At 39.1% G+C, this 26,944-nt stretch overlaps 1 protein-coding gene across 3 annotated transcripts in view; it reads left to right on the top strand.

Moving 5' to 3' along the window:
- lsamp (limbic system associated membrane protein) overlaps nucleotides 1–26,944 on the top strand; it is a 484,055-nt gene that overhangs the window by 386,651 nt on the left and 70,460 nt on the right. For all 3 annotated transcript variants that reach the window (XM_085479337.1, XM_085479336.1, XM_085479338.1), the window contains 2 exons: nucleotides 16,059–16,203; nucleotides 20,608–20,695. In XM_085479337.1, coding sequence (XP_085335463.1) covers nucleotides 16,059–16,203; nucleotides 20,608–20,695 — 233 coding nt within the window. The remainder of the gene's footprint in view (nucleotides 1–16,058; nucleotides 16,204–20,607; nucleotides 20,696–26,944) is intronic.

Below are 26,944 nucleotides of genomic sequence, written 5' to 3'. Positions count from 1 at the left end.
TTACTAACAATATATACTTGGACCAATGACTTTTGAGTCTCTGAAAATGGGGTAGTATATGTACTTTAATTGCTAAACAAGTAATGCAGTATTTTTTGAAAGCCCTTGAATTAAAGCGCGAAGTCTGTACTTGAATCCCATTTTGATTGTTTGATTTAAAATCTACTATGTAAACACATAATATTAGAAAAAGAAAAGAAGCAGTCAAACTGTACAAAAGTCAGACCTCAAGCAGGCCCTTGTGGAGCACAGTAGCGTAAAAGAAAATGATCACAAATGTGGGCTCTTGAAGGGATAAACCACAGCTTTTAGCGAGCAAAGCCTATTCATAAATTACAGTGATTCAGTTATATATAGAAAAAAGTAAACAAAGTTTTTGGCCCCAAAGAGTTTTTATCTGACTCTGAAACTTGGCATGAACTGTGCTACTTTTACCTGAAGCAAATTTGGCTGCAGGAAAAAGCTCATAAATCTGTTTCATGAAGTTCTATTCACATCTAAGACAGAGCTACTTCATCACTGAGATTTATTTTATTTTTTGTGAAATAATGCTGCTCCAATGTTTATTCTGTCCAGGCTCCCCTTTCTCCAGAACATTTACAACTACATGTAAATCCATAAACTAACATCTTAGATATTTTTATCTGAATTAAAGCAGAAGCAGGGCAATGTCCAAGTGATTAACGCTCACTCTTTATCAGATACATCAGACGTTTCCCTTTACATGGCCGTGTCCCTGACTGTTGGGCAGATTATCATTGAATACTCTAATGATATCAAAGCTTGTACAGATACATGTTAATGAACACAGATACATTAATAAACACGTACATACAAACCTATAAAATGCTTGCCAACAACCTTTTTTAAGCAAATAAGCCAAATAAATATCATTTCCTGTGTTATGATTCCAGTAAATTCAGTAACTGTTTTGTCCTTTTCTATGCTTTTTAAGTAATGGCAATCAGTGATGATAGAAAACAACTGATTTAAGTGTTTTGGAGTGTTTGGTTTCAGGGAGCCACTATCTATAATGAAATAATCGTGGTTATAAAAATGTCTTCACAGATCACAGTATGAATTCCACTTCTCAGCGGTTACATTTCAGGCTCCATTTGCTGTTAGATTGTCTATGACAAGCTAAGAATCCAAGAAATCACCTGGCTGGTATTTGGTCGTGCATGAATCTTGTTGCACTGCTTATACTTGAAAAGACTTCCTTGTCTCACTTCTCTGAATCAGAGGATAGCCTGTGAATGACTGTGTAGCCATAGAAGCGTCCATAAAGGCTTATTAGGTTGAGTAAACAGCGATCAAAATAGCAAAGACCTCTCTGTGTCCTCAGAGTTTAGCTTGTTAAATCCAACTCTCTGTGTAGGTAGTTTATGATCATTGTACGTGCATTAGTGTGTCTTTCAGTCTGAATCTACCTACTGAAAGCAGTTTTTTTGTTTGCTTGTTTTATAAGCGTTTGAATGTCTCAGTTTATGTCCTGTGTGTGTTTGTCAGTTACGCGTATACGATTGGGAAAAGCTAGTTCGTTCTTTCTCTGTGGGTCCTTAGTGGGTGCAAGGAGACTGAACTGATTTGCTACCTTTCCCCAGCAAACCGTTTAGCCCTAAGGACTTTTTTTTTCCTCTGACTGAACAAAGTTCTTATGGAAGGCGACAAGAGCATGTGGCTGGCACAAAGTGATTTCCCATTTTACTGTCACTTTAAAGTGATATGCTACATGTCGCACAGTCAATTCCCCACTACCTGTGACAGATAGAAATTGGCTGGGCTGAGGCCCCGCAAAATGGGTTTTTCAGCTGATGTGAGCGAGAGCACCAAAGCAAACGTTGGAGGGGAATCAAAATCAGCAGGAGTTAGGATTGCTTCAAGTTGTAATGGCGGCCAAGTGGCTTGCTGGTTACCTTCGCTTATATTGCGGCAACACTACCAACGGATCCATTCAATGTTATAGGCTGTTGAAAGTTTGGTTCATTATCTACTTCCCTCTCTCCATGAGTACCTTTTAACAGACCGATGCTGAGACCTGATGAAGGATGGAGTTTATTTTTCAAAAATGTACCGCCCTAAAACAGAACACATGAAGGTGCCTATTTAACCTTGTTTACAGGTTTAGTAAACCATGCCTTTGGCAAAAAGTGTGGATCTGAAGTATTCATTGTGCTTATTGGTGACTTCTACATGCTGTTCTGTTGCATTAAGCAGTACTATGTGAAAAAGCAAACAGTGTGTAGCATTTCGTTTTAATGTTCAAAAAACCCTCCTAATCCTTGTTTGTGCCAGAGGCTAATTTCCCCCTGCACAGAGTTGGCGTTTTATGGCAGGGCCATAGTCTCTTTTGTTATTAAACCACCACTGTGATGAAATTACATTCTTCTGCTTGTTTATTGTCTAGAGTCTATTGAGTATTTTAGCATGATTATTAGCTTCAAGCCTTTACTCTCTTTCTCTGAGATACAAGCAGAAGGAGGCAAAAAAGAAGGGATGATTTCAAGCTCAGAAAAACACATTCTTCTTCCTGCTCCCTCTCATCCCTTTCCCTGTCAGGGCTACTTGGCATTATCTGCTGGAACAGTGTGCTCTGAGGAAGAAAGAAAGTCTCCTCCCGCCCTCCGTCCTCCTCCCCCCTTCTTTCTCCTCGCCCTGCACAGAAGAGAAAGCAATTAAAAGGGAATCTTGTGATTGTCTGTGTTTATGGTATTGCAGAGAAGGTTCCTGGACTGCTCTGATAATGCGTTGCGGGATCATTACCCAGAATCTTCGTTCTACTTGAGCTTCTTTTGCTCTGCAGATGAGGCTTTCAGAGTTGTCACACACACCGCTACAGATGACAGGGGTTGAGAACACAAGTCCTTATATTCTCAGCCAAAGTTCTACGTGTTAGAATTGATAGATATAAAACTGATAGATATAAATAAATAGATCTAGATACATCTTTGCTGCCTTTTGTGTCTGTCATTTCCTAATTTTCTCTCGCTTGCTCTCTCCTGTAACCTTTTGTAAGTTTCTTAGAAGCAGGTACTCGGATGAATGCAATTAGCAATAATGAAATTATTATTATATTTTTTCACCCATTTTATTATTTGCTACATGTTTTGACAGCTTTATTTACTCCACAAATCAATCCCGCTCTTCATAAGTGACAATGTGCTCATTTTTATATACCAGTAGATGATAAAGAAAAAATAAAGCTTGACCATTTCAGCAGTAATAAAACAAACCTAGTGGTTTTCTTATGTTGTGAGGGGTGGCCGTCCCTCCCCAAGCCTGGTTCTCCCAGTTTTCTCCTCTTCCTGCTAAAAGGCTGTTTTTTTTCTTCCCACTGTAGCCAAGTGCTTGTTCATAGGGGGTCATTGTTGGGGTTTTTGGGGTTCTATATTACTCCAGGGTCTTTGCCTTACAATAAAAAAAAGTGCTCGAGTACTTCATACAAAACAAGGTGTCAAATATTCCCGTTGACAAAGCTGTCTGTGATAACGATAAATCACAGTGTGCTAAGAAGACAAGCCTCTCATCATTTTTTAAACTGTGCTATCTAATTAAACAGCAATTTAGCTCCATGATAAGATAATAATTTCTTTCCATTCATTTATAACCCCCCATCGTGTCTCCATTATGGTCTTAAAGTATCATTATTTTGTGGCAATGAGCTTTAAAATATGATCTAATAGCACTTCAGGGGCCATGTGTTGCCACATGAATAACCAAATCAATAATTGCATAGATGTACACGTCATAATCATCACCCTTTGAGATTCGGAAGACATCGCAGTGGTAAAGCCTACCTAATATAAAGGCCTGTGTTAGAGCACTATAGATACCAAGGTCAGTGTGGGCACATCAGACTGTATTAGGCTCATGGTTTCCTTGTTCTTTGATTTTTAAGACCGATGACAACTCAGCATATAGTGAGTAATTAAAGATCATTTTAAGAAATCAGCCTTGTACTGAGTCAAAGCCTTTTACATGTGAGCCTTTTGTGGTTTGCAGAGGTTGTTAACATTAGTTAGCCTTGCACAGACTCAGGAGACCACTTGAACTGAGGAGCTATCCTTGGCGATAACTGCTGTGAAAACCCTTTGTGAAAACAGTGAGATTCATGCTGAGCACAGTCTGAAATGGCCCTGCTAAAAACGTATCATTAGACGGCATGAAAAACACTAAACATTATAGCTGTTGCAACACATGTTGTGAGTGTATTCTATTGTTGCCATGGCTACATCAGTTGATGCTATAATTAAACAGCAGGAGCTGGTGGTCCTCTCTTGTTCCACGCAAACAAATTTTGTGTGACAGATGCAGATTATAAGCAGCACAGATTTTACAGTGAGTCTTTAGGGTCTATGTTTACTAGTTAATCCCTCTTCAAAATGTGACAAGTGCACATACAGCCCCAGAACTGCTCCAAGGCTTAGCTAGCATCCACGCTACTTATGAAGGCATCAAATGAATTTAGGTGTTCAGAGATGTGTTGACATCTTGATATTTTAGGATGCGTGCATCCACTAAGCCAATAACAGTGACATACTTCAACTGTTAGTGCAGTTACAGTTGTCACTGTCTTGACATTACAGCTCTTGAGATTTGCCATCGTTCAACTGCCAGTCAAATGTGACCAAATCGTAACCCCCATAATGCGGATAAAGGAGACTGGATTTAGGGCCAGTTTTACTAAGCGGCACAAATTACTGGGTCAAAATCAGCAGCTGTGATAAGGGAGAGAGCAATGTACTACCCAGAATTATACGGTGTAGGTGCAAGTATTGCATGTGTTTTCCATATCAATGAGAGGCAGCTGAAGGAGAATCAATATGTTTTTGATGAACAATATGCCTGGGACCATGTGTGGTGCTGTAGGTTTGGACAGCAGTCATATGGAGCCCAGGAGGGCTGCATTGTTACATTCACATTATTCAGTTTAATTCAGTTCAGTTTTATTTATAAAGTAGCAAACCACAACAACACTCACCTCAAGGGGCTTTATATTGTAAGGTAAAGATTCGACAATAATAGAGCAAAAAACCCAACAACTCGACTACCCCCTTTGATTGTGCAATAGAATCATAGCACCACTATGTGGTTGTTACAGAGCCAAAAAGCAGGCTTTGGGTGTTTATTAAAGTCAACATTACATGTTGTAAGACTCAGCCATTCATATAGCTCACTTTAGAGTCCCTTTATTACCTGCATTTTGATACACATTTCATTAGAGCATGTAGTGAGTACTAGTAGACAGGTATATAGGGAGGTAAAGAAAATAAAAACTGTACAAAAGAACCCTGTGCACACAGGTGTCTCCACTGTGGACTGACAAAAAAGTCGCAAAAAACAGGAACCCTCCAAAGGCATCGTTCAGTCTAAAAAGTAACTTGAGACCCTGTCAAACAAGACACATGCTGTATTTTTGTGTCAAAACAAGATTTCGTGCTGGTGCAGACTGCTTAAAAATCTGGCTCTATCCTTAGCACCAAGGATAGTTCTTGAGTTCAGTTGTTGCCCTGAACATGTAATGGACTCACTCATGTTAAGAACCACGGTGAATCACACAAGACTCACATGTAAAAGGTTTCAACAGCTGTTTTACTTTGAATGACTTATGCTCCTGTTGTTCGAGAGTGGATATGCTTTATCAACCCATCTCTGGCACACAATCTGAAGAAAAAAAAAACACCTGACGTTAGGATCTTTTATTAAACAGGGCAATCAATCAGAAGGAAGTTGACTTAAAGTGGGAATGGAACGCAGACAACACCAATTCTCAGTATAAAAGAAATTAGGATTATTATAAGTAGCCATAAATAAAAATTAAAAGTAGAAATAAGAGTTGAGATCTGAAGCCAATGTTATAAGGTATTTATAGTAAAAAATACAATTTAAAAAATAACCTTAAAGTAAGCCGCTTATGGCCTAAGGCAAGTCATCACAATCAAAGTAAAAAATAATTTGAGCCGTGTAAAAAACAAATAGAGTAATTGCTTTTTTCAAGCCTGCTGTATTGATTGACTGCAGTACATCACTCAGACTAACCTTTTATATATTTTAAGGAAATGTGTAGCTTCCCCATTAGCTGATGCATAGGCAGGTGTCAACATGTCATGCTCCTCCCCAAACACTGGCATGTGAATAAGCTCTTTTATTCCTAGCAGCAAATCACAGAGCTTTTTGACCTTCTCGCTTGACATGGCACCCGTCAGTCAGTCATTTGACATTCCGAATCCCGCTGGCTAACCTTTAAAGCCGACCCGCAAACGCTGAACATCGTAGATGCGGTGTCAACTCAGCGTCCCCCACAAGCTGCTTAATCAGGCTGTGCTTTTGAAAATGAGCCCACAAGGGAGAACCGCTGATTAGTGTGGCAACAGTGTATCTCACATAGGAAATGATGATGAAACGACCTGCACCCCAAGCTCTGATTCATACGTAATTATTGAAAGCACATCTTGTGTTACCTTTGAGATAAAACAGACTCTGAGTAAGAAGAGGTAGCAAAGCTCTTGGCTTATGTTTGTATGATTTTCCGAGCTTTGCTAAAGCTCTCCAAGATGTGTGCGGAATCTCGTTGATGTAGTGCGGGGTCCTGGTAGTCGTACTTCGTACACTATCAGAAGCTCTCCCAAGAAACACACATAGCATGCCGGGCCAACAAATTCAAATAAGCCTATTTCATTTCAGACAGAATTTATGATGCCGCATTTCATTTCGCAGCCTAAATAGAGGCAGCCAGGTCTGGAGTATTTTACCTCTTACAAGAGCATTTCGTTTTTTTCCCTCTGTTGCCTCTGCTCTCATTCAGTGCTGCTGCATCATCAACCGATTCACCTCTTTGTGCCAGTACTCCACCAAAGCAGAACATAGTGATGGATCGCATAAGAGGTAAATGTGGAGAGCAGAGAAATGAGGTAATAGTTCCACAGTGTCACACTTTGAGACAAGGCCTTATGTGACATCCCGTAGCAATCAGAGCGAGTTGTGAGTCGAAATGAAAAAGCGGCCTAAAGAACGCAAAAGGTGGGCAAAAGCCAGCCCTCTGCCGCCAGCACATGCAGAGTCATGAGCATCATTTGCAGCTGTGAGAGGCAAGTGGATTACATTAGGAACAATGTCTTTCTTCCCTATGCTCGTGAACTCTCATCAACACAAAACAGCAAAAACAGAGGCATGAGGGCAGATAGAAAATTTTGATGCAACACGCTGCAAGGTGTTGCGTGCGGAGCAAACATATGGTAACTTTTATTTGTGTCAAAATTTAAGACCGTTTAATTACCACTATGCAGCTGCAGGCAGTATGACGAAATTACAGCTTGCTGTTACTTTGCTCATCTCTTACTTACGCTGACTGCTGTACAGGCAGGCCAGCTGCTTAGGGGAGTAATAAGTGGGTAAAGAAAAAGAAGAATGAGAAATGGGAAAGAAAGGGGGTAAGGGCTAAAATGGGGAGCAGTAAAGCAGAAATTATGAGGCAAGCATAAATATGGAGAACAGAAGGGGAGAAGCAAAAACAAACAGAGATGGTACAAAACTGCATAAAGATAAGAAAGCAGAATGAGAGTGGCACGAGGGTAAGGAAGATGTGCCCGAGGAAGGAAGCACAGTACATCTCCTGAGATTTAATAGCAGCATCCTGCCCTCACCATAGATCCTACTGCCTACATCTCAGTAAGGCACCATCTGTCACAGGCTCGTTACATCCAGTCACTTCTCCCTCACACTCCAACCCTACTAAAAAGCACAACACAGACACAGATTGGGGTTGTGCTCACTTTAAAATGAGAAGGAATAGGTCCACTGGCAGGAGAGGTGTCAGAGGCTTCTGCACCGCTGACGTACAGTATGGAGTGAGAACATTGATCAGATCAGCTTTTTTGCTGGCCGATAATGTTGCTCGAGAGACTTCCGATCTTGCACAGCAAACCCGAGCACAACATCCATTTGGATTAGCTTCAGAAACTTTGAGAAACAGAGCGCGCACGCTGGAATTAAACTGCTCTGGCGCTTGCAAAGCCTTCGAGGTGAAATCACACCTGCACCAAGCAAATTTGAATCAAGCAGACCTGCACATTCCTGACTTGTTTATAACCGTTTTTGATTAATATTTCCCCCCGCCCCGCTAGCTTGGCAGGCCAAGTCTCAAAACAATCATTTCTTGACCTGATTAATGGCTTGCTCTAAGCAGTGATACATGCCATCCAAAGATGGAGGGGCTTCATGAAAATTATATCAGGATTTGTGGCTATCTAGGGGCTTTGAAGTAAGGGAAAAAAATCTACTGGAGCAACAGATATTAAGTCTATTCCCATGCATTTAGATCACTACGGGTTCCCTACAAACTGGCTCTGTGGTATCAAGAAGTTAAAAGGTGAAACATTTGCTAATTGTAGGCACAGGTAGACAGCAACAGGCGTGGTGTGGCCTCATCAACAGATAGATGAACTTTTGCAATCCTGGGCCTCTTACAGGGGAGGAAGTCAAGGGAGGGCTACTTCCTGTTGACTGCAGCTTTGTTTGAAATCACTATTAATAAAAGCAGGCAGTTTATTACCCTCAGCACATCACCTTCATCATTCCTTGCTTTAAATGCCTTTTTAAACCTCCAAAGAATATTTTGCAAACGAGCTTCAGACACGTTTCTAATTACAACAATTAACGTGACCTGTTTGCAGGTGATGTCGACACCAGTTTACAAAGGCTTGGAGAAAATCTGACCTGTCAGTTGTCAATTAGCACGTAACAAACATGAGCACATGTAGCTGCACAAGTAGAATACACTCTGCAGTTCTATCATTTAACACCTATTATTAATTATTTCTTGGTTTCTCTGTAAAGTGTTAATTGTGTTCTTCAATGATAGTTTCTTCGTACCAATCAAATGGAGAGGATCATAGTGGAAGGTGAACTCTGCAGCAGAACGGGGTTGTAGCAGGCTCTTCAGCGAGTGCTTTGTTCTGCTTAAGCCTCGTCCTAGGGGAAAAACTTAGACCTTACCTGAAATACTTTCAACCTGCTACTCAGAAAATATGTGGGGCAAGAAAGTGCTTTGAGGGCTATAAAGGAGGCCCTGGTTTGATTTGATATCCGGCTTTAGCTGTGCTCTCACCTCGCACCTTTTTATTTTTGAGTACTTTTATTCTCTGGTGCATCTTTTCTATTTCTACCATCTGGTCTCTTGCCTGACTGGATATCTATTTTGTTTTTGTCCCTGTGCCTGCCTCCTGACACCTGTATGAAGTTAGAAGCACCTCTTGCCCTTCAGGCTAGAGTTAGGCAGATCAGGTCTAAATAGCTAGTGCACCACTCTTACTTTTTACTGATTGCTGAAGCAAAGGGTTTGGCCATTTTTGAGAAAATAATTGAGATTCTTCATAAGTGGCAGGTATACTATTAGTTGCAACTTAGTCACAAAGACGTGCATGCACATTAACATGTCTTTGTGAAACAGCCTGTCCAGTCGAGGATGAAAGGGGTGGAAAAGTGAGAGGAAGAGAATGAGTAGGAGGCAGAAGGTTGAAAAGGGTGGAGGGCAGAACATGACAGAAGCACTACAATGAGGAAGTGGGGAAAAAAGACGGTTTGGAAAGAGGTGAGAAGTGTCAAAGGCGGAAAAAATGGAAAGAAAAGATGAGGTGAGATAAGGAGAACTGGGTATTGATGGAGATAGCGGGTGGTGTGACTGTTCTGTCAATCTTGGCACATCGTTCCTCTCATTACAGTTTCACTCCCTGGCTCTGTCCTGCTCTTTGGTCCTCCCCCACGGCTAGCCCTGGAGCAGGGATCCATCCAGCCCAGCCCTCCTGTCAACACAAACGCAGCTCAGGCCCAGGCATCTGTCAGCCCACACAGTCCACCTTCAGCCATAGTTTATTGGCCAGTCCATATTGGCACAGCACAGCAGGGCAGAAAAGGAATGTAATATAGCACAGCAGAGCATCCATCAACAAACCTCGGGGTAAAACAGCACAGGACAGCAGCTTAGGCATCCATCACATGCAGACCCTGGATAGGCCAAACCGAGTCTCTGGAGGGACTGGTAAACAACTATTGTACTCTGCAATAAGATAGTTAATAAGATAGATTTTCATTACAAATCGTTAAAAAGCACCTAGTTTTTCCAATTAAATCAAGTTTCCTGTAAGCGTCTTGTTGAACGAGTCCGAGCAGACCGACCAAAGACAGCTGTGATCTTCTATTCTGGTCCAATGAAGTCGAGACAAACCTGACCCTGCAAAGACATACCTTGAGAGTTTCTCTGCCAGAAAGAGGCGAGAGCTACAGGCAGACAACCGCACTGACAAGTAATAGGAAGTCCTCCAGTTTCTCACTCATTAGTGAGAACAGAAAATAGGTATTACTGATCATGCACCAGAACCACACTCTGAAGGTGTGAGCAGTTCTAAAGAACGGCAAAAAGCAGGATGTGGCACAAAATCCCAATATGTATGCAAGTCAATGCATTTTTTATTATTATTATTATTTTCTGTTGCAATCTGTTCAAGATGAGAATGCTTGAATTAGCAGAATATGGCCCTAGTTAAAGTCTGACTGTTGTGATACTTACTCCATCAAGTGTAATGGATTTAGTTTTCTGCTCTGTTTCCTTGACCCATATCGAACAGCATATAGTGGGCGCTAACATAAACGAGGTATTACAGATTTGGGTGTTTAATAGTCACCTATAGTAACCCAAGAGCTCAATTTAGAGGAAGCGCACTAACAGTATGAACCTTATTAATTAAAGCAGAAATGTAAAACTTGCTTTGCTAACTGAAACAGAGGGCGTAGTTAAGTTGTTGATTAGCTAACTCGATAGCTTCACATGCAGGCTTTTTTTGTGCAGGTAAGATTTCTTCCTCAATGCTGACTTATTACTGTAGTTGTACCAAAATTATGATACTTTTTAATAAATTCTTTAAATAAGGAAATACAAGGCAGTTTAGTTTAAATAGGTATGCATTTCTAAAGCACTGAAAGATTAAATCACCGCTAACGCATACATCATGCTAGAGAGCCAGTTAATGTAAGTATCGGCAATAGCTGCTGGTTTTATTTAAGCACCACAGTGAGTTCTTGTTTTTCTCTAGAATCCTTAAGTGAACGAGTAAAGATTACAATTGTGGCAAAATGGCTCCAGGTGCATGCACATCCCACACTAGTTAACAAGCTGGCATGTAAGCTAAAACTGGTATTGCTGTTGCAATACTAGTTTTACTTCATTCATTCATGAAAATGCTGTACTGTCTAAAATAGTAACAAGATGACTGATGCTGTTTACTTTACCTGTCAGTGGCTGATCGGTGCACAGAGTACTTGAATACCCACGTTTTGTCTTGTTTAAAATTAGAGCTAAGCAAAAATCAATAAGATGGCTATAACTAGACAGTAAAGGAGGAATTCATCGTCTGTGATGACCTGGGAATACCTCCTTAGAAAACCCAGAGCTAAACAAAACAAATGTTAAGAAGCTTCAGCCAGAGGCAAGCCTTCTCACAGAAATTAAAGCACCTGACTCTGAGCCTAGCTGAGAACTTGACGTTGAAAGCTAATTTGTAATAGGTCTCAGATGTTCCAAACTTCTGCTCTACAACCTGATAACATAAAGAGAATTCCGTTATGTTAATAACATAACATAAAGTCTCATTGCCCTCATAAGACATGTAGTAGCTACTGGATATGTTCTGGATGACTGGGGGGAAACTGGAGACCTGTTTTGAATGGCTGAAGCGTCCAGTCCAACCAGTGCCACTACTCTGTGTCTAGGTGAATGCTGATGACACAGCGCTCAGGTTGATGGCAAGAGTAATCATAAAATAAGTGAATATATAACTCTGTGTTGAATGTCTCTCTAAAAGCCTTTTTCAAAAGATTTCAGCATTAATAAATGAATATGTATGCAGGAAAGCAGCAGAAGTAAAGCAGGGTGATAAGCATGTATCAGGATCTCAGGTAAAGTTCTAAGTATGAATTATAAAGAGCCATCGGGTATTAAAGTCAGTCTTTGGATCGTCAGCACATACAACATTTTAAAGGTCACTGTAAGAAATCTTGAGTTTATTGTGGGGAAAAAGCATTTTTCTCATATTCGTATTTTTAGTACATGACATTTTTGCATGGATCATACCAATACATCACTTTATTAATCACAGGAAACCCAGACATCAAGTAACAGTGGGGAAGGCTGAGGAGGTAGAAACTCATTTAATGTCTTCAATGCATTCTGCAATTGATCATCTGCTGTTATGTAAATTATCCCATTTAGCATGTGTGTATGCAAAGACTATATAAACATCAATTATCTATCTATTTTGATGTAATTTAATAACACAGCGTGCAATTGTAGGGGGTTGAACTCATTTTGTAAGACCTGAAACCAAATTTTTTAACTAATTAATTAATAAAGTAATTTAATGCTGTGTGGGGAAGGGTGAATTTTTAATTTTTTTAAGAGAAGTAATAAACTTTTTCGATTTAAAATTTAATAATGCACAAAAAACTTCATGCACAGTGTTGTGTAATACTGCCTCTGTGTGCACAATTTTACATTGAATATTTCAGTAACAGTGGTTATACAATTGGATAATGCACAGGGGAGAGAGTCTATTAAATTAAAGTATGCGCACTCAGTTATCAGCACTGTTACATGTGCTTGCATGTGTTTATATAATCTGCAAAGCTGTTTCTATCAACTTCACTGCTGTGGTTTTTTTTAGAAAGTTCCATTTCTTTTTTATGATGCTAATTTCTGTTAAAATAGCTGCCCTAACCCACACTGTGAATTTTTAATCATATGTCAAAACCACCAATTATCTAACATTTACATAATAATTATATTATGAGTACCAATTTGGCAGTCTGAGAACTGAGTTTTTATCAGTCACATGGCATCAGTCAGGATGGTTTTCCTCTCAACAGGAAAACACAAAATGTGGATTTGTCAGCGCTACAGCAAAAAGTAGATTTTAATATATGTTGATGTTAACAACTGCATTCAGTAAAAAAGTTCGGGTTCAGTAACAGGCTGCGCTTTAATGTGATCGAGAAAACGACATTAAAGCGTAACTCTAAACGAGCATCATGTCCATTCGTGTGGTTGTCTTTTTCATCTCGTTTTCTTTTCCCACCTCCTCGTGGTTACTTCACAGTAGGCGACAAGCAGTAATGAGGAAGGAGAGGAAACAAGTGCAGTACAAGGAAACAAGATGCAAGCATTCAGTCAGCCAGGGCAGTTTATTGCTTCACTGCAAGCAATTTGTCTGTGTGTGTCCATAGCTTGCACTAATGTGGAGGAGCTGTAGACGATTAACGTCTAGAGCAGCAGATTGTGTGGTTCAAAAACAGCACCAGAAGGTTTTGATTATTAGCGTTGAGGAATAGTAAACTACACAGGATTAAACTAGTACTTTACTACCTGTTTGATTGAATACCCGCCCCACCTGGACTAGTTCCTGGATGTAACCAATAGGACATCATCTGCAGGGTCTAGGACTGTGGTCAGTACTTTGTTAGGGTGATGTTGAAATGTGTGTGACCATGTTTGAACAGGAGACTGGCATTATAAGTTCAGGTTGTAGAGTGTATGTTAATTAGTGTTGAGTAACAAATCAAGTAAAATATTAGAGTTTCCCTCAACAAAACTGGAGCACAGAGTTCATGGATTTTAGTATAATTAACCACACTGAAAGTCAGGTTTATTTGTCAGATAACTGCATAAAAAATGCATCAAAAGCAACCAACACCAGAGACATGAAACAGAGATCCAGTGTAGTAGCTGAAAACCAAGCCAAGTGTTGCCCAGCAGACAGCTAGAGGCTACAGCTGCAGCGTCTATATTCTCCTGTCATTGGACATGACCACACCCTTTTCTCCCTACTATAATTAGAAGGTTAAAAGAAAAACATCACAGTCTCTACAATCACTATAAAGGAGAAAAATGGCAGCAGAGACCAAAGGGTTTTTTGTTGTGGGTAACAAGCATGTTTATTTCTGCTGTAATTTTTTTTGGCATATTAATGTGGGAGCCTATGAATGCAGATTCACTTTTCAAGCCAGCGTCAAGTGGACAGCTTTTGGCAGGTGTGCAGCTTCAGTTTTGTGCACCCAAGAGTTGCCAGTTGGTGAATGGTAGTTTACAAAGCTTTCAAAACAGTTTCATCAATACTAATGTGATTGTGGTCAGAAAGAAATGGTACTTTCATGGGAAATTGATTAGCGAGTGAACTATAGGTCTTTTATTTAACTGCATGAAAGCACTTTGAGGAGCAGGCACAGACATGTCATATGCTCTCAAAAGGATCAGTTCTTTTGGGTGTCACACGTGAACAACGATGTTGCACTGTCACGACACACTTGCATGCACACGTACAGAGAACGGCCATTTATTAGGTACACCTTTTGAACTGCTTTTTAACCCAAATGCATTGAGTTGCCACTGATTGGTTGATTAATCTCGATTTCTGTTGCAACATTCAGATGGCAGAGTCAGCATTTAATCCAAACAATGTGAAAGAATGGATCCACCCTGCCTTGTATCAACACCTCAGGCTGGTAGTGGTGGTGTCATGGTGCAGTTGATATTTCCTTGGCACATTTTGGGGCCTTGGTACCAACTGATCATTGCTACCTCAGTACCTTTACTGAGTGTGTCCCTCCCTTTATGGCAGTGTAACCATCATCTGATTGCTACTTCCAGGACATATAGAACCACAAAGATCAAAACTTATACAGTATATAAGCTTATGATGGTGTTAACATATAAGCTGCATGCACACAGCTCCACACTGTCACATCCTTCATGGTTTGTTTTGAGAGGCTAATGGACTGAAACGATTTATATTTTATGCATTTGAATATGACTCTGTCTGTTCTGTACCCCTTGTTCCCTCTGGCTTCTAGCTAGCTTTGGAAAGGGGCAGTTCATAGAACTTTCTTTGATTACAGAAAAATGTATCTGAATGAGCATAGCGAGCTTTTGAATTGCTTCTTTTAATTAGAACACTGAAAACTCTTGAAACAAAACTGGAGGAACACTTTAGAGTGACGCAATAGGAAGATAGCTGTCAAAGCGAGTCAGTAAACACAGTGAGTTATCTTGGTTCCACACAAAGGGAAGGAACATCAGTAGGGATTAAAGCTGCGTGTACAAACCTTCAACAAATCTGACATCCAGCTCCCGCTGTTAGGCAGACTAGGGTGACTGCACCAACACTTTTGTGCTTCACCCGGGGTCACCTGCCAAAGACAGCCTCACTCCACTGCTTCACTAAGCTACTCTCTTGTAGCTCAACACAATCCAAAGTGGTGTGCGCAGCCAAGGCTCGGCGAGTTGCCGGAATTTGCATGTGAGGCGCATTCACTGTCAGCTTGCATTACAGCTGATATCCATTCTCATTGATTCCGACTTCTTCTCACATTTACATTTATTCATTAGGAAGACGCTCGGCTCCCTTCGCTCCCGTGCAAGATGTCTTAGCTTGAGCTTACTTGGTGTAATGCGCTGACAGCATGCAACAAGAAGTAAACAAGAGGATACCGGTGTCCCTTCTTATCCACAGGAATAACATACTGTTAAAGGAGATGTATTCATCAGAGAAAAAGGGTGGTAAAGAAAGTGAAGGGTTCAGGAGGCTGTACAAGGGGGTGTGTGGGAGGAGAAGAGAAAAAATGGTCGTTCACTTTGGTTTTTACTCCAAGACATTGGAATTAGTAGAGGCCTTAGGTGTCTGCTTAACTTAACAGTCTTTGTTAGTCAGTGGTATCAAACATAGCAGTGCTGAACTATATTAAAACATAACCAGCTTGGCTTATTATTTCAGCACAACTGTTTGTGTAAACCTTACTCAAACCACCTTTGACTTCCATACACCCCCGCCTACTCACTGGATTGCATAATTGCTGTGATTTGTTTGCTTTCCCTATCTACAAAACTCCACACTTCATTTTGCCTAATAGGATTACATATCATGAAATGGAAAAAAGTTGCATCCATTTGTTTCCCCTCGTAATGAAGAACCGGGTCTTGCTATTTCTCACCTAACCTGTTTTTGTTCTCGCTGCAGGTGTTATGTTGATGACAAAGTCTCCAAGGTGGCTTGGCTCAATAGATCCAACATCATCTTTGCCGGCCAGGACAAGTGGTCCCTGGACCCCAGAGTAGATCTGGTCACTAAAGGACAGCTGGAGTACAGCCTGCGCATACAAAAGGTAATGTTGACAATAGAGATTTAAAAGCTGAACTGAATTATTGTGCAAAACTGATTCAACCAGAGCTGAGTTGGGTTGTCATTTGCATTTAGATGTGGAAGAGAATTTCTTTTTTTTTAGTTTCAGGGATGTTATTCAACAAGTCATGAAACACAACCTTATTACACACACACTTTGACTTAAATTTATTCTTTTTTTAGCAGCAGATGTTGTTAAATATTAATCTATTCATTTATTCATTTATTTATGCAGCAGGTTCAGTCAGAGGGACTTTTTTTAAACTACATTCTTAATTTTTGATTTTTCACTGTCTGCATGCTTTTACAAGTATAAACATAAGCAGTGACGGGATGGGAAGACAGGAGTGTTTTCACATCCCCTTCAAAAAAAATCTTTCCTAGCATAAATTAGCGCTGAAGAAGTAGTTTGACATATCGGGAAACTTGGTTGCCAGCTAAATATGAAACTGGAGCTGGAATTCATTTTATTTTAGCATAAAACAAAGACAGAGTAAAGGGGCTAAGCATTAAAAATCTACTTATTCCATCAACTTATTCATCTCTATATTGGAGATACTTTCAAATAGAAATATTTATTTTAAACTTACCTTATTACTGTCAGCATGACAGAAGGGCAGAACATAACATGTAGTGTATATAGTCTCAAATGTAAAATTTGGAAAGGCTATAGAGAGCAAGCAAAGCAAAGCTACATACAACTGCAGAGGTTATACAAAGTGCAAGACTTGGCATAAGTGACGGGCATTTGCATTCTGAGTCCCGAGTGTGGTTCGCTTTAGGCAACGAAAGCAATGTTGTTTGAATGACAATGAGGTAAACACATCCTGCCCTGTTCTTCAAGTCGCTTAGCCAAGACAACAATGGTGTGCATAACCATGGACACATCAAAATCACAAATTTTTTTTAATGATGAGATTGCATTATAATAGGATAAAACACATTTTGTTGATTTACTCAGGAAATCAACATTTTGGACTTTGCCAAGTCCATTAATTCACAACATTTCCTCATTATGTTAATGGAAAACATAACCTAGGCTCCAATACATTTATTTCCAAACATATTTGCTGTTTTGCATTCCTAATATCTAAAAGTAATTTGCATGAGACAGAGTTGCTCTGCTATTTTATGGGGACATGGATAGGGGTGACTGGCGGTGTGGCCATAAATCTGACATTTTTAGAATCTGAAGGGAGAAAAAAGCACACATTAAACTACAATAAAGTTCATATGCCTTCCCCGCAACAATTTCAGCTGAGAATAAAACTGATGGTCTGTCAATTTTTTCAGTTTCTTAATGCCAGCATTTTGTACTTCATTCAAAACAAACAACAAAAAAACCAACTATTATTTAGTCATTTCAATATCACAACTGTTTGTAAGTGCTTTCCTCGATCCATTTCTTTAATGGGGCTTACAAACACTATTTCCTGTCCTGTTTTAATGATTCTACTTTCAAGTCACCTAACAGCATTGACATTTAATATGTAATATAATATATAAAATGTAATGTAATAAGTAAGTGAAATAGTCATGGTAACCACATTTAAACAGACTTAAAGTATGAATAAGCCGAAACAAAGTACTTCAGAGTTTGCAATGACAAAGCAAAAATGATATTTAAGAGGCAGAAAAATATTCAGTGAAGGGATCGTTCAGGAACCTTTTCTACTTTCACTAAAAGCAACAATATATATAAACAAAATATATGAAAAATGAAATGAATAAAAGTAATCTCATAGTTATGTAACAAATATTTGTTTGGTTTTTATTGGTTTGATGAGAAAATTCTGATAGTGGTTAATCAGTGTGCAGTTCTTGGTCTTTCATAAATACTTTCTTTGAGTGAAGTGTAATTCAGATTAAAGAGGATGTCAGTTTAAAATGACTCAGCATTTTTGTGACATGGGAAGTGACTTGCTTTTTTGTTTTTAGGAGAAATTACAAAAGACAACAATAACAATCACCACATGCAAAATCTCTCAATCCCTAATTCCCATCCAAACTTAAATCCGGGGCTGCCCCTGATTTAAGTTTGGATGGGATTGAGGGAATTTGGAGTAAGGATTAGTCAGACACACAGACTGCTCCACAATTACAGTAGCAGGATAAGGAAGGAGGGAACTCAAGCATTGTGGGGAACAGCAAAATACAACAAAAATACCAGTCATACATCATGGTTTCTCACTCTCAGGGCTAATATATGCTCAGATAGCTATTTATCTTGGCAATCTCTTTTCATTTGAATCTTGCTGTATTGTCATAAAGTCTGTATCAGGCTGTGTGCATGCCTGTGAACTCTCTCTACATGATCAGGAGTTGAGCAACTAAAACAGGTCCGTCTTAGGCCCCTGAAGGTTCTTATCGATATGAAATATTATGTGTCATGAAGCAGGCAGGATTGAGGACCCAGAATGCAGACTCTTAGTGGCAGGACTAACTCAAAACACAGCTTTATTGCTGATTACAAAATACATGAAAGCAAACTGGAAGAAACTAGGAACTAAACAGGCAGGTTTAGTTCCTTAACCTGCAAGAATGAGGTAGATCGGGGCAGACGCAGACATACACACAAGGTCAAACAAAGGAACAAACCACATGGGGGAACATAATCTAACTAACGAGACAGGGGAAGCACAGCTGAACATGACACACACCAGACAAGAGACTGTCAAACTAAAACAGGAAGTATGAGACAGATGAAACACTGGGAAAAAAGTGAGGAGAGAGAGGACAAGAGAGCAAGGAACGAGACGGACACACAGAGACATGACCAGGGAAACAGGCAGATAAACATGAAGACTAGACTGACCTGACAGAGGACACACAGAGGCAAGACCAAGACAAACAGGACACGCAGGCGAGACCAGGGCATGAAAAGGAACCTAATAACTAACTAGACAATCTGAACTACAAATACAGAAATGCAACTAGGAAACAATTCACACAGAGAAAACAAGTATGAATAAACAAGACTCAAACAACCAAAAACACAAAACACTGACTCAACATCCCAGGTACCCTAACAATTATGACAGCATCAAGTTGCCTAGTAACTGCCTACAAGCATTCTTGCACATAAGACCTTTTTAAGAATCTCCTCATTTTAATTTCACAACAGTAACATCTAATTTTGTAAATATTTAATTTACTACATTTTGATGTCTCCTAGTTATGATGTTTAGAACATCATCATTTGATATCATTTGACACTCTTTTTTTTTTTTGCCTGTCCCGTTTGGTTCTTTTGCCATCAGAATTATTGTCTAAAGGCAAAGAAAGATGCCCAACAGATTTACTTTACCAAATGGACCATCCCAGCCTTGCCGTAATGGTCTATTTGATTCACCTTTTATTGTTTATTTTATTTATTTTTTATTTTCACTTGCTAGATATGGGACAGACTTGAATCAGGAAAAGAAAAGGGAGAAAGGAAGAGGGGGGAAAAACAGCGGAGAAGAGACAAAAAAAATACATATATCAATCACCTGGATCACCTGTTGAGAAAGAAAAAAGAAAACAAGCAGAAGAAAACGAGAGCAATACAATAAACAACATCACGATGATATATGGGAATATAACTGTAAATACTAAATATTAAACATTATTGTGCAGCACGTAATATCGACAGCGCACAGTGTGCTTTGAGGTAGGAGCCAAAAAGGGTGTCGTTTGTGTGTGTGAGCACCCGTGTGTGCACCTGTGAGCATGAGCGGGCTTGTTTTTAAAAGGTTCCTTCATGTAATGATCCGCTAGAGGGTGTGGGGGGCCACAGCCCCGTCCTCCAGGGCATGAAGCATTTGACACATTAACGTATGACTAAGTTTACTGTTGTTAGTGGGTATATTGTACATTTAATGTCAGATAAAGAACAATATAAATATACTTAGGGAAATGGGATTTCTAGCATGCATTTTTTCAGGTGCATGGTATCGACATGTACTGTGTAGCTAAACCACGGTGTACATAAACTGCAATCAGAGCAAGATAAATTAAAGCTTTAATCTTTAAATATATGGGTGCATATTCAGTTGAAAACAGTCATGCCAACATTACCAACATTTCATTGTACACTCAGTGGGGGTGGACAGTGTCTGGCCAATAAACATAGCAGTACACTTCTATTTTTTAGAAAATGGACAACTGTAGTTTAAACATTCAAACATGTTAACATACAACAATCCAATATTTATCTGTTCATTTAAATTAACATCTACCACCCACGTTTCTTTTTTGCTTTTGGCTTAATGTATTTACTGTATGCGTTTGCTACTAGGAAAAAGATATCATCTATTTAAAATGTACACATTCTCCCAGTAGCATTGTCGCAACCAATTAAATGTTGTTTTACACTAATAACTAATATTCTGTTTTAATGTGTTAGGTGGATGTGTATGATGAAGGCTCGTACACCTGTTCCATACAGACTAAGCAGCAGCCCAAGACCTCACAGGTCTACCTCATTGTACAAGGTAAGCTACAAGCTCCTGCTGCAAGGCAGAACGTGAACATATCGAATGAAGTCTTTGTCAAAGAGTTCACAAGCAGCATACACAAATGTTAATGCAAAAAGTCATTTCTATTGCATTTGTTTTGTATGGTGTCTGGAAAGGAAATTACAGGAATACATTTCGTGAGAAACAGCATGCCTTGTTTTACTTCAGCTGAGTCTTAAGTGCACTTAAAAATCTTAAGCAGTTTTTCACTTCAAAGAATGTGAAGTTGTCTCTCTTTAATTGGGACAGCTGCAAAGATGAGAGCAGGAGGTAATCAGGAAGAGTGAGAAACGGTGATATTTTTTCCTATTAAATCTAGGTTTTTTTGAAGTTTTCCTGTGGGTACGAGGCTTTTGGCTCATGAGATTACAGTAGAAACAATTCTGTGAACTCATCAACTTTTTCTAGCTGAGAGGCCTGATGAAAAGGTATCAGCCTCAATGTTAAGCTGTTCATTACTCCCCTTTTTAACTGGAATTGTGAATGGTCCCTGTAGGCGCTGGGAAGCTATATCTGCTGATAGTCAGACCCATACATACATTTCTTAACTAATTTTGGATTTGTGGCTTAAAACTTGACTAATTATCTCAACATGGAACATCTTAGTTCAATTACATGGCACATACTACTTAGATATCAGGAAATGGCTGTGGTGCTTAAAACAAATTAATAACGGCCTTGGATGTGCCAAAATGTCTGAAAACGAAATACCAGATAAAGCAGGAGTAAATTTTGTGCTCCCAGATCACACCACAATCGATTTTTAGGTCAAAGAAACAAGTTGAAACTGAAATGCAGACTTTCAGCTTTACTTCAAGGTGTTTGATAAAAGTATTGCCTTTTGTGTTTAGAAATTGAATTGAAGTCATTTTTATTTATAGTCCTATAAGTTATAGGACAAACTAATATAGCTTCAAATAGAAATATTGTTATTTGGATGAAAATCTGTTGTAGTCAGAGACTGTGTGAAGTTTAAAACCCATGGGTATCACCAGCTGCTGTGCTTCCTCCTTTGTTATGCTCTGCCAGGCCTTTACTGCAGCCACTTTCAGTTGTTCCTTATTTGTGGGTCTCTCTGCATTCAGTTTTGTATTTACTAACTGTAAGGTATTCTCTGTTGAGTTAAAATCAGGTGTGACTGACTTGCCCATTGAAGACTATCACATTTCTCTTCCTCATGAAACTCTTGTGTTGCTTTTGCAATCATTTTTGAATTATTTGGCTGAAAGTGGGCAGCATTGTACAATCTGTCAGGAGTCACAACATCAATGAACACTAGTGGCCCAGTTCTACTACACTCTTTGCATGACCAAAGAGTGTAATCAGTGGTTTGCATGTTGTTGTAAACCCTCATTGTTTCCATTCATGAAGGTGTCTCTTGATTGTAGACCTTGACCTTGATACACCTACTTCCTGTATATATCCTCACTTGGATTGTTTTAGGAAGCTATTTTTCTTAAGCATTGAAATAATTTTGTCATCATGCACTTGAACTGGCCAGTGCATTCATTCTCTTTAAGAATGCAGATTCTTGATTTGGCCACTCCTAAAGTTTGTGTTATTTCTCTGATGGGTTTACTTTGATGTCCTAACTCGCTTGTACTAACATGTCTTTGGGCGTCATATTTAAAATTACAGTGAAAAGCGGTAAATGATATTTCGTCTGCACTAGCTCTGTTATTGTCATACAGTACCAGCAAACCTCTGATAAGACAGAATATTAGCTTACGTCACATCAAAATACTGATTTTCTTTCTAAAGTTACCACTTAACGCTCGAATTCAGGTATTTATTATGATTTTCTTTGTCTTATTATGCCCTTAAGCATTTGCAACATAATTTCTCTGCCTGTAGTTTTTCCTGCCTATTTATATCTACACACTGTCTCAGAAAAGCAAATCACAGCCAGGAAATAATCTTGGCGATAACAGTCTCATTAAAACATTTATTCTGATGTTCACACTTGGCTGTTATACAGCAGCTGCACACTTTTTCAGGGTAACGGTTGGCCTTTTCAAGCCTTGTTCAAATCCCTAAGTTGTTTTTCTTTTATGAATCGCTTATAAAACAATAAGAGCAATACAAACACGCAGTTGTGCATCAAGGACAAAAAGGAGAATTTATTATCGATCAAAATGCCAAGTCTCTCAGTTTGGCTTTTTCAAAGCCACAGCTGGTTGACAGAATTTTCTTGTTTAAAGAGTCTATTTTATACATGCATGCAGAATGAGTTCTCACAATTGGATTTCCTATGGTGTCTTTGTTTCCTTGCATGAATGTGGGGGTTGAATTTTTGCATGCTTTTTCATCAAGCTGTGAATGTCTGAGCTTCTCAACTGTCCGTCACCCAAAAAGTGACAGTAAATGTTGATGGAGTGTTGTATACAGCATGTACTTGGATACATTTAATGTTGTAGCTCAATCCATTTCACCAGTGCTGGAGTTTTTTAACTGCCCTCTCCATTTTGAACCTCCTTACTGTGAGATGTGAAACCCAACCGCAGATAACTGCTACAGGCTGTCAGTGGATGAAATGCATCACAGTGCAATTTCACCACACACAATAGTCTACTGAAGAACTTATCATCCAGCTATGAACTGAAGATATCATCCATTAACAGCATCTTTAAAGGTCAATATCTGAATTGATGTTGCTCTTCTGGAATCCATGGCAGCAAATTGCCTCTCCTTCCCAGAATCCATCGTGTCCGATTATTCACTGCTTGATCATTGGAACGTCCTGTGCCGGCTTCCAGAGTTTCTGACGGCGGTCTCATTCATCACAGCTAATGCGACGGTTATGGCCAAACATTGATTCTGTTGCTTTCATTACCTGCTATTTTGTCCTTTGCTCTGCCTCTCAAAGTCCCATTCAGTGTTGATGCCATTGTTATGCTCATCTATTGTATTTCCCTGCTGTGTGGGTGTAATCTTCTCCTTTAAGTTCACTTCAGCATCTTTCATCTAAATTGCCTTGCAGTGCTGAAGGCGTAGCTTTCTGGCAATTACAGTGAATGTGTTACTGTGAACAAATACTGGGACTTTTTATTTACTTTGAAATTTTGATCAAATAATGAACGGAGATGTGCTCAAACAAGTGAATGCAGCATACAGGTTAACTAGGTGTACGTTTGATTCTGATTTGCAAATATCCGACTGTTCAGCTTTTACTAGTTTTATCCACTCTTTTTGTACTCTAACTATAGTTGTTTACTAAGAGGACAGGACAATGTCTCTTTGTTTGTGGTACTATAATGACATTACAAGCAGCAACCTACAGCAACCCCCACAAAACCCAATCAGCTCTGTGGGATAATAATTCACCCCACCTTCATCTTTTAATGGGTATGAAAATGTTCCAAGCTTCAAACATTGCCCCTGGTTACAGACCCAAGAGCAGGTTCACATAACCAAAGCTGACAATTTTCTGCTAGCAGGGACAGGGTCGTAATTGGAAAACAAATGATCAGACAAAGTAAATTTGCCGTGGATGGAAAAGTGGCAGACTCGCGGGGCTCAGACGAGCGATACCAGGAAGCAGGGTCACTGCACATGACAAGAATCGTAATATAAGGGCGGGCTTTTCACCCCAATCCAATTAGATTTTTATGAAACACAGAATTTGGTTGATCGGCCAGTCTAAGACAGTGCTTTTATGAATTGAAGGTTTAATGGCTCCTTAAGCTACTTAAAAGAGTGTGTATGTGATTGATTGTAGATTTGCAGTGTTATTTGATCTCCTGCTAGATGTGTAAGTTTGCTCATTTAGAAGAAATCGAACAGTCTCTAATATTTTAGAGAGAGAGGATATCAACAAAAATCCAGAAAAAAAATCACATTAGATAAAAGTTATGAACTGATTTGCATGTCATTGAGTGAAATAAGTATTTGATGCCCCGTCTTCCACTCCAACCTCTCCACCATCATGGGCAAGACCAAAGAGCTATCAAAGACTGCCAGGGACAAGATTGTAGACCTGCACAAGGTTGGAATGGGTTACAAGACCATCACAAGAACACTGTTCCTACAGTCAAGCACAGAGGTGGAAACATGATGCTTTAGAGATGTTTTTCTGCTAAGGGCAGGATGAGTTCACTGCATTGAGGGACCATGTATCATAAGATCTTAGACAAGGACATCTTTCTCTAGACCAGAACACTAAAGATATGTTATGGATGGGCTTTCTAGCTTGACAATGACCCACAACATTACAGCAAGGCACAAAAGGAGTGGCTAAAAAAGAAACACATGAAGGTCATGGAGTGCCCTCCAAGGTCAATCGCATAGAAAATCTGTGGACTGAGCTGAAGCTTTAAATTGCCAAACAGAAGCCAAGAAATATGAAAGATTTACAGAGTTTCTGTAAAGATGAGAGTGGACCAAAATCCCTCCTGAGATGTGAGCAAACGAGGTGGCCAACTACAAGAAACATCCTACTGTGTTTGCCAACAAGTTGTGTTTTTCTAGGTGATATATATTATATTTTATTCAATGACATGCAAATCAATTCATAACTTTTACGTGTTTTCCTTGGGGTTTTTTGTCTGTATCCATTAAAATTAAGATATTTAATTATTTCTCTCACTGTACAAATGCAGATTAATATTAGATTCAGAATATCTTACATTTCATATAAAATCCTACCTGATTCACTTTCTCATAGCCTGTGGAGAGGTTTTATCTAATCATGTACACTTGACAGACTTTGAACTTGAACCTTATATAACTAATATTAAATTACATCTGCTCTGCGCTGCTGGGGTTTTTTGGAGTGTGCATAGAGTTCAAGCGAAATTCTCCACCACTTCAACAACTAAGAAAAAGTACACTTTAGATGTATATAGATCTAATAGCAATCCCTGAGGGAAAACAGTTTCTAGGGTTTTTTAAAGATGAAATCCACAATGTAAAAAAAAAAACCCTGTCCGAAGCCCATAGAAACTGCTTACTTCATTAATAATACCAATTAATAACTAAAGGATGGAAGGAGGCAGTATATTTTCTCTGATGGCAAATATTTGACATTCTAAAAAGTTTCACAACTTTTTCCTTTAACACTGTCATAACAAATAATCTAAGGTTTTCTTCAATCTTACAGGAATAAGGGAAATTTGGGATATTGAGTGACCCTCAGATGCTGCCCTCATAATTTCCTTTTTTTTACCATTTCTGTTGGTATTTTGAATTTTTACTCAGTCAGCTTATTTACGCACAAGGTGTCCTTGGGTTAAGTGAATGTGATCTCAACTCATCATTTTGTGAATCAGCAGGGTTGCTTCAAACTATGACCCTAACCAAGAGTGTATTGATTTTAGAGCTTAAAGCTAACTAAGCATATTTGCAGTAGAATTAAGGGCCGAACCCTATCCAGCAAGTAATAAATAAAAACCAGGGTCAACAAGGAAACAACCCCCATATGGGGTTTTTAACATCTGAAAAATGTGGTCATTATTTCTCAGTGGCCAAAGTACCCATGACTGGAACGTCAGAGCACCAATGTTAAAGGACACCTTGCATGTAATGGGGAATCAGGAAGCACCTGACATAATGCTTCTGACTTGCTCAACATCACTTTCCCTGATACCATTAAACAACTTAAATGACAGTGAACAGCTAGCAGTGGAACAAAATAAGATGAGAGCAAAAGGGTGAGATAGTGAGCAGACACAACACAGTTGTAAAGGATAATCAAACAGCATACGTCATGTTCAAATAAATATGTGATATGATTAAAAAAAGAGGTATTTTGTTTGTAAATACAATATATATGAACATTCTTTTAAAAACATTTTTTCCTAACTTCCCCAGTGTTGTTGAACGTTGTAGTTCATATAGCAGTGGGTACAATAGAGAGGAATCAGGAAAGTAAAATCAGAAGTGTTGTCTCTGTGATTGATGGAGTATGTGCCGTATTTTTTTCTGAATAGCCCCTTTAAAAAATAAGCAGGTACTACCTGCAATTTATTTTTCTAGTTCTTGCCATGGATAGTGTCTGTTCCTTTGTGGCAGAATAAAGAGGCAGGATTGGTACAAACAGAGACAAATCAGTGATCAAGGGCATTTATGGCTACAGCTTTTTAGACTTTGGAAAATAAACAGCATCAGTATTGTATGCCTACAGTGCTGTAAAAAGGATTTTCTCCGTTCCTGATTTCTTAATTTTGGCATATTTGTCACACTTAAATGTTTCACATTGTCAAACAAATTTTAACCCTTTCATGGATG

Source organism: Copadichromis virginalis, linkage group LG14 (genome assembly GCF_057382275.1).
Source record: "Copadichromis virginalis isolate Kocher_CV1m ecotype Utaka linkage group LG14, C_Virginalis_male_GT1.1, whole genome shotgun sequence".
Classification (NCBI taxonomy): domain Eukaryota; kingdom Metazoa; phylum Chordata; class Actinopteri; order Cichliformes; family Cichlidae; genus Copadichromis; species Copadichromis virginalis.
The sequence above is the reverse complement of the archived record's forward strand: the minus strand, read 5'-3'. Positions and strand labels throughout refer to the sequence as shown.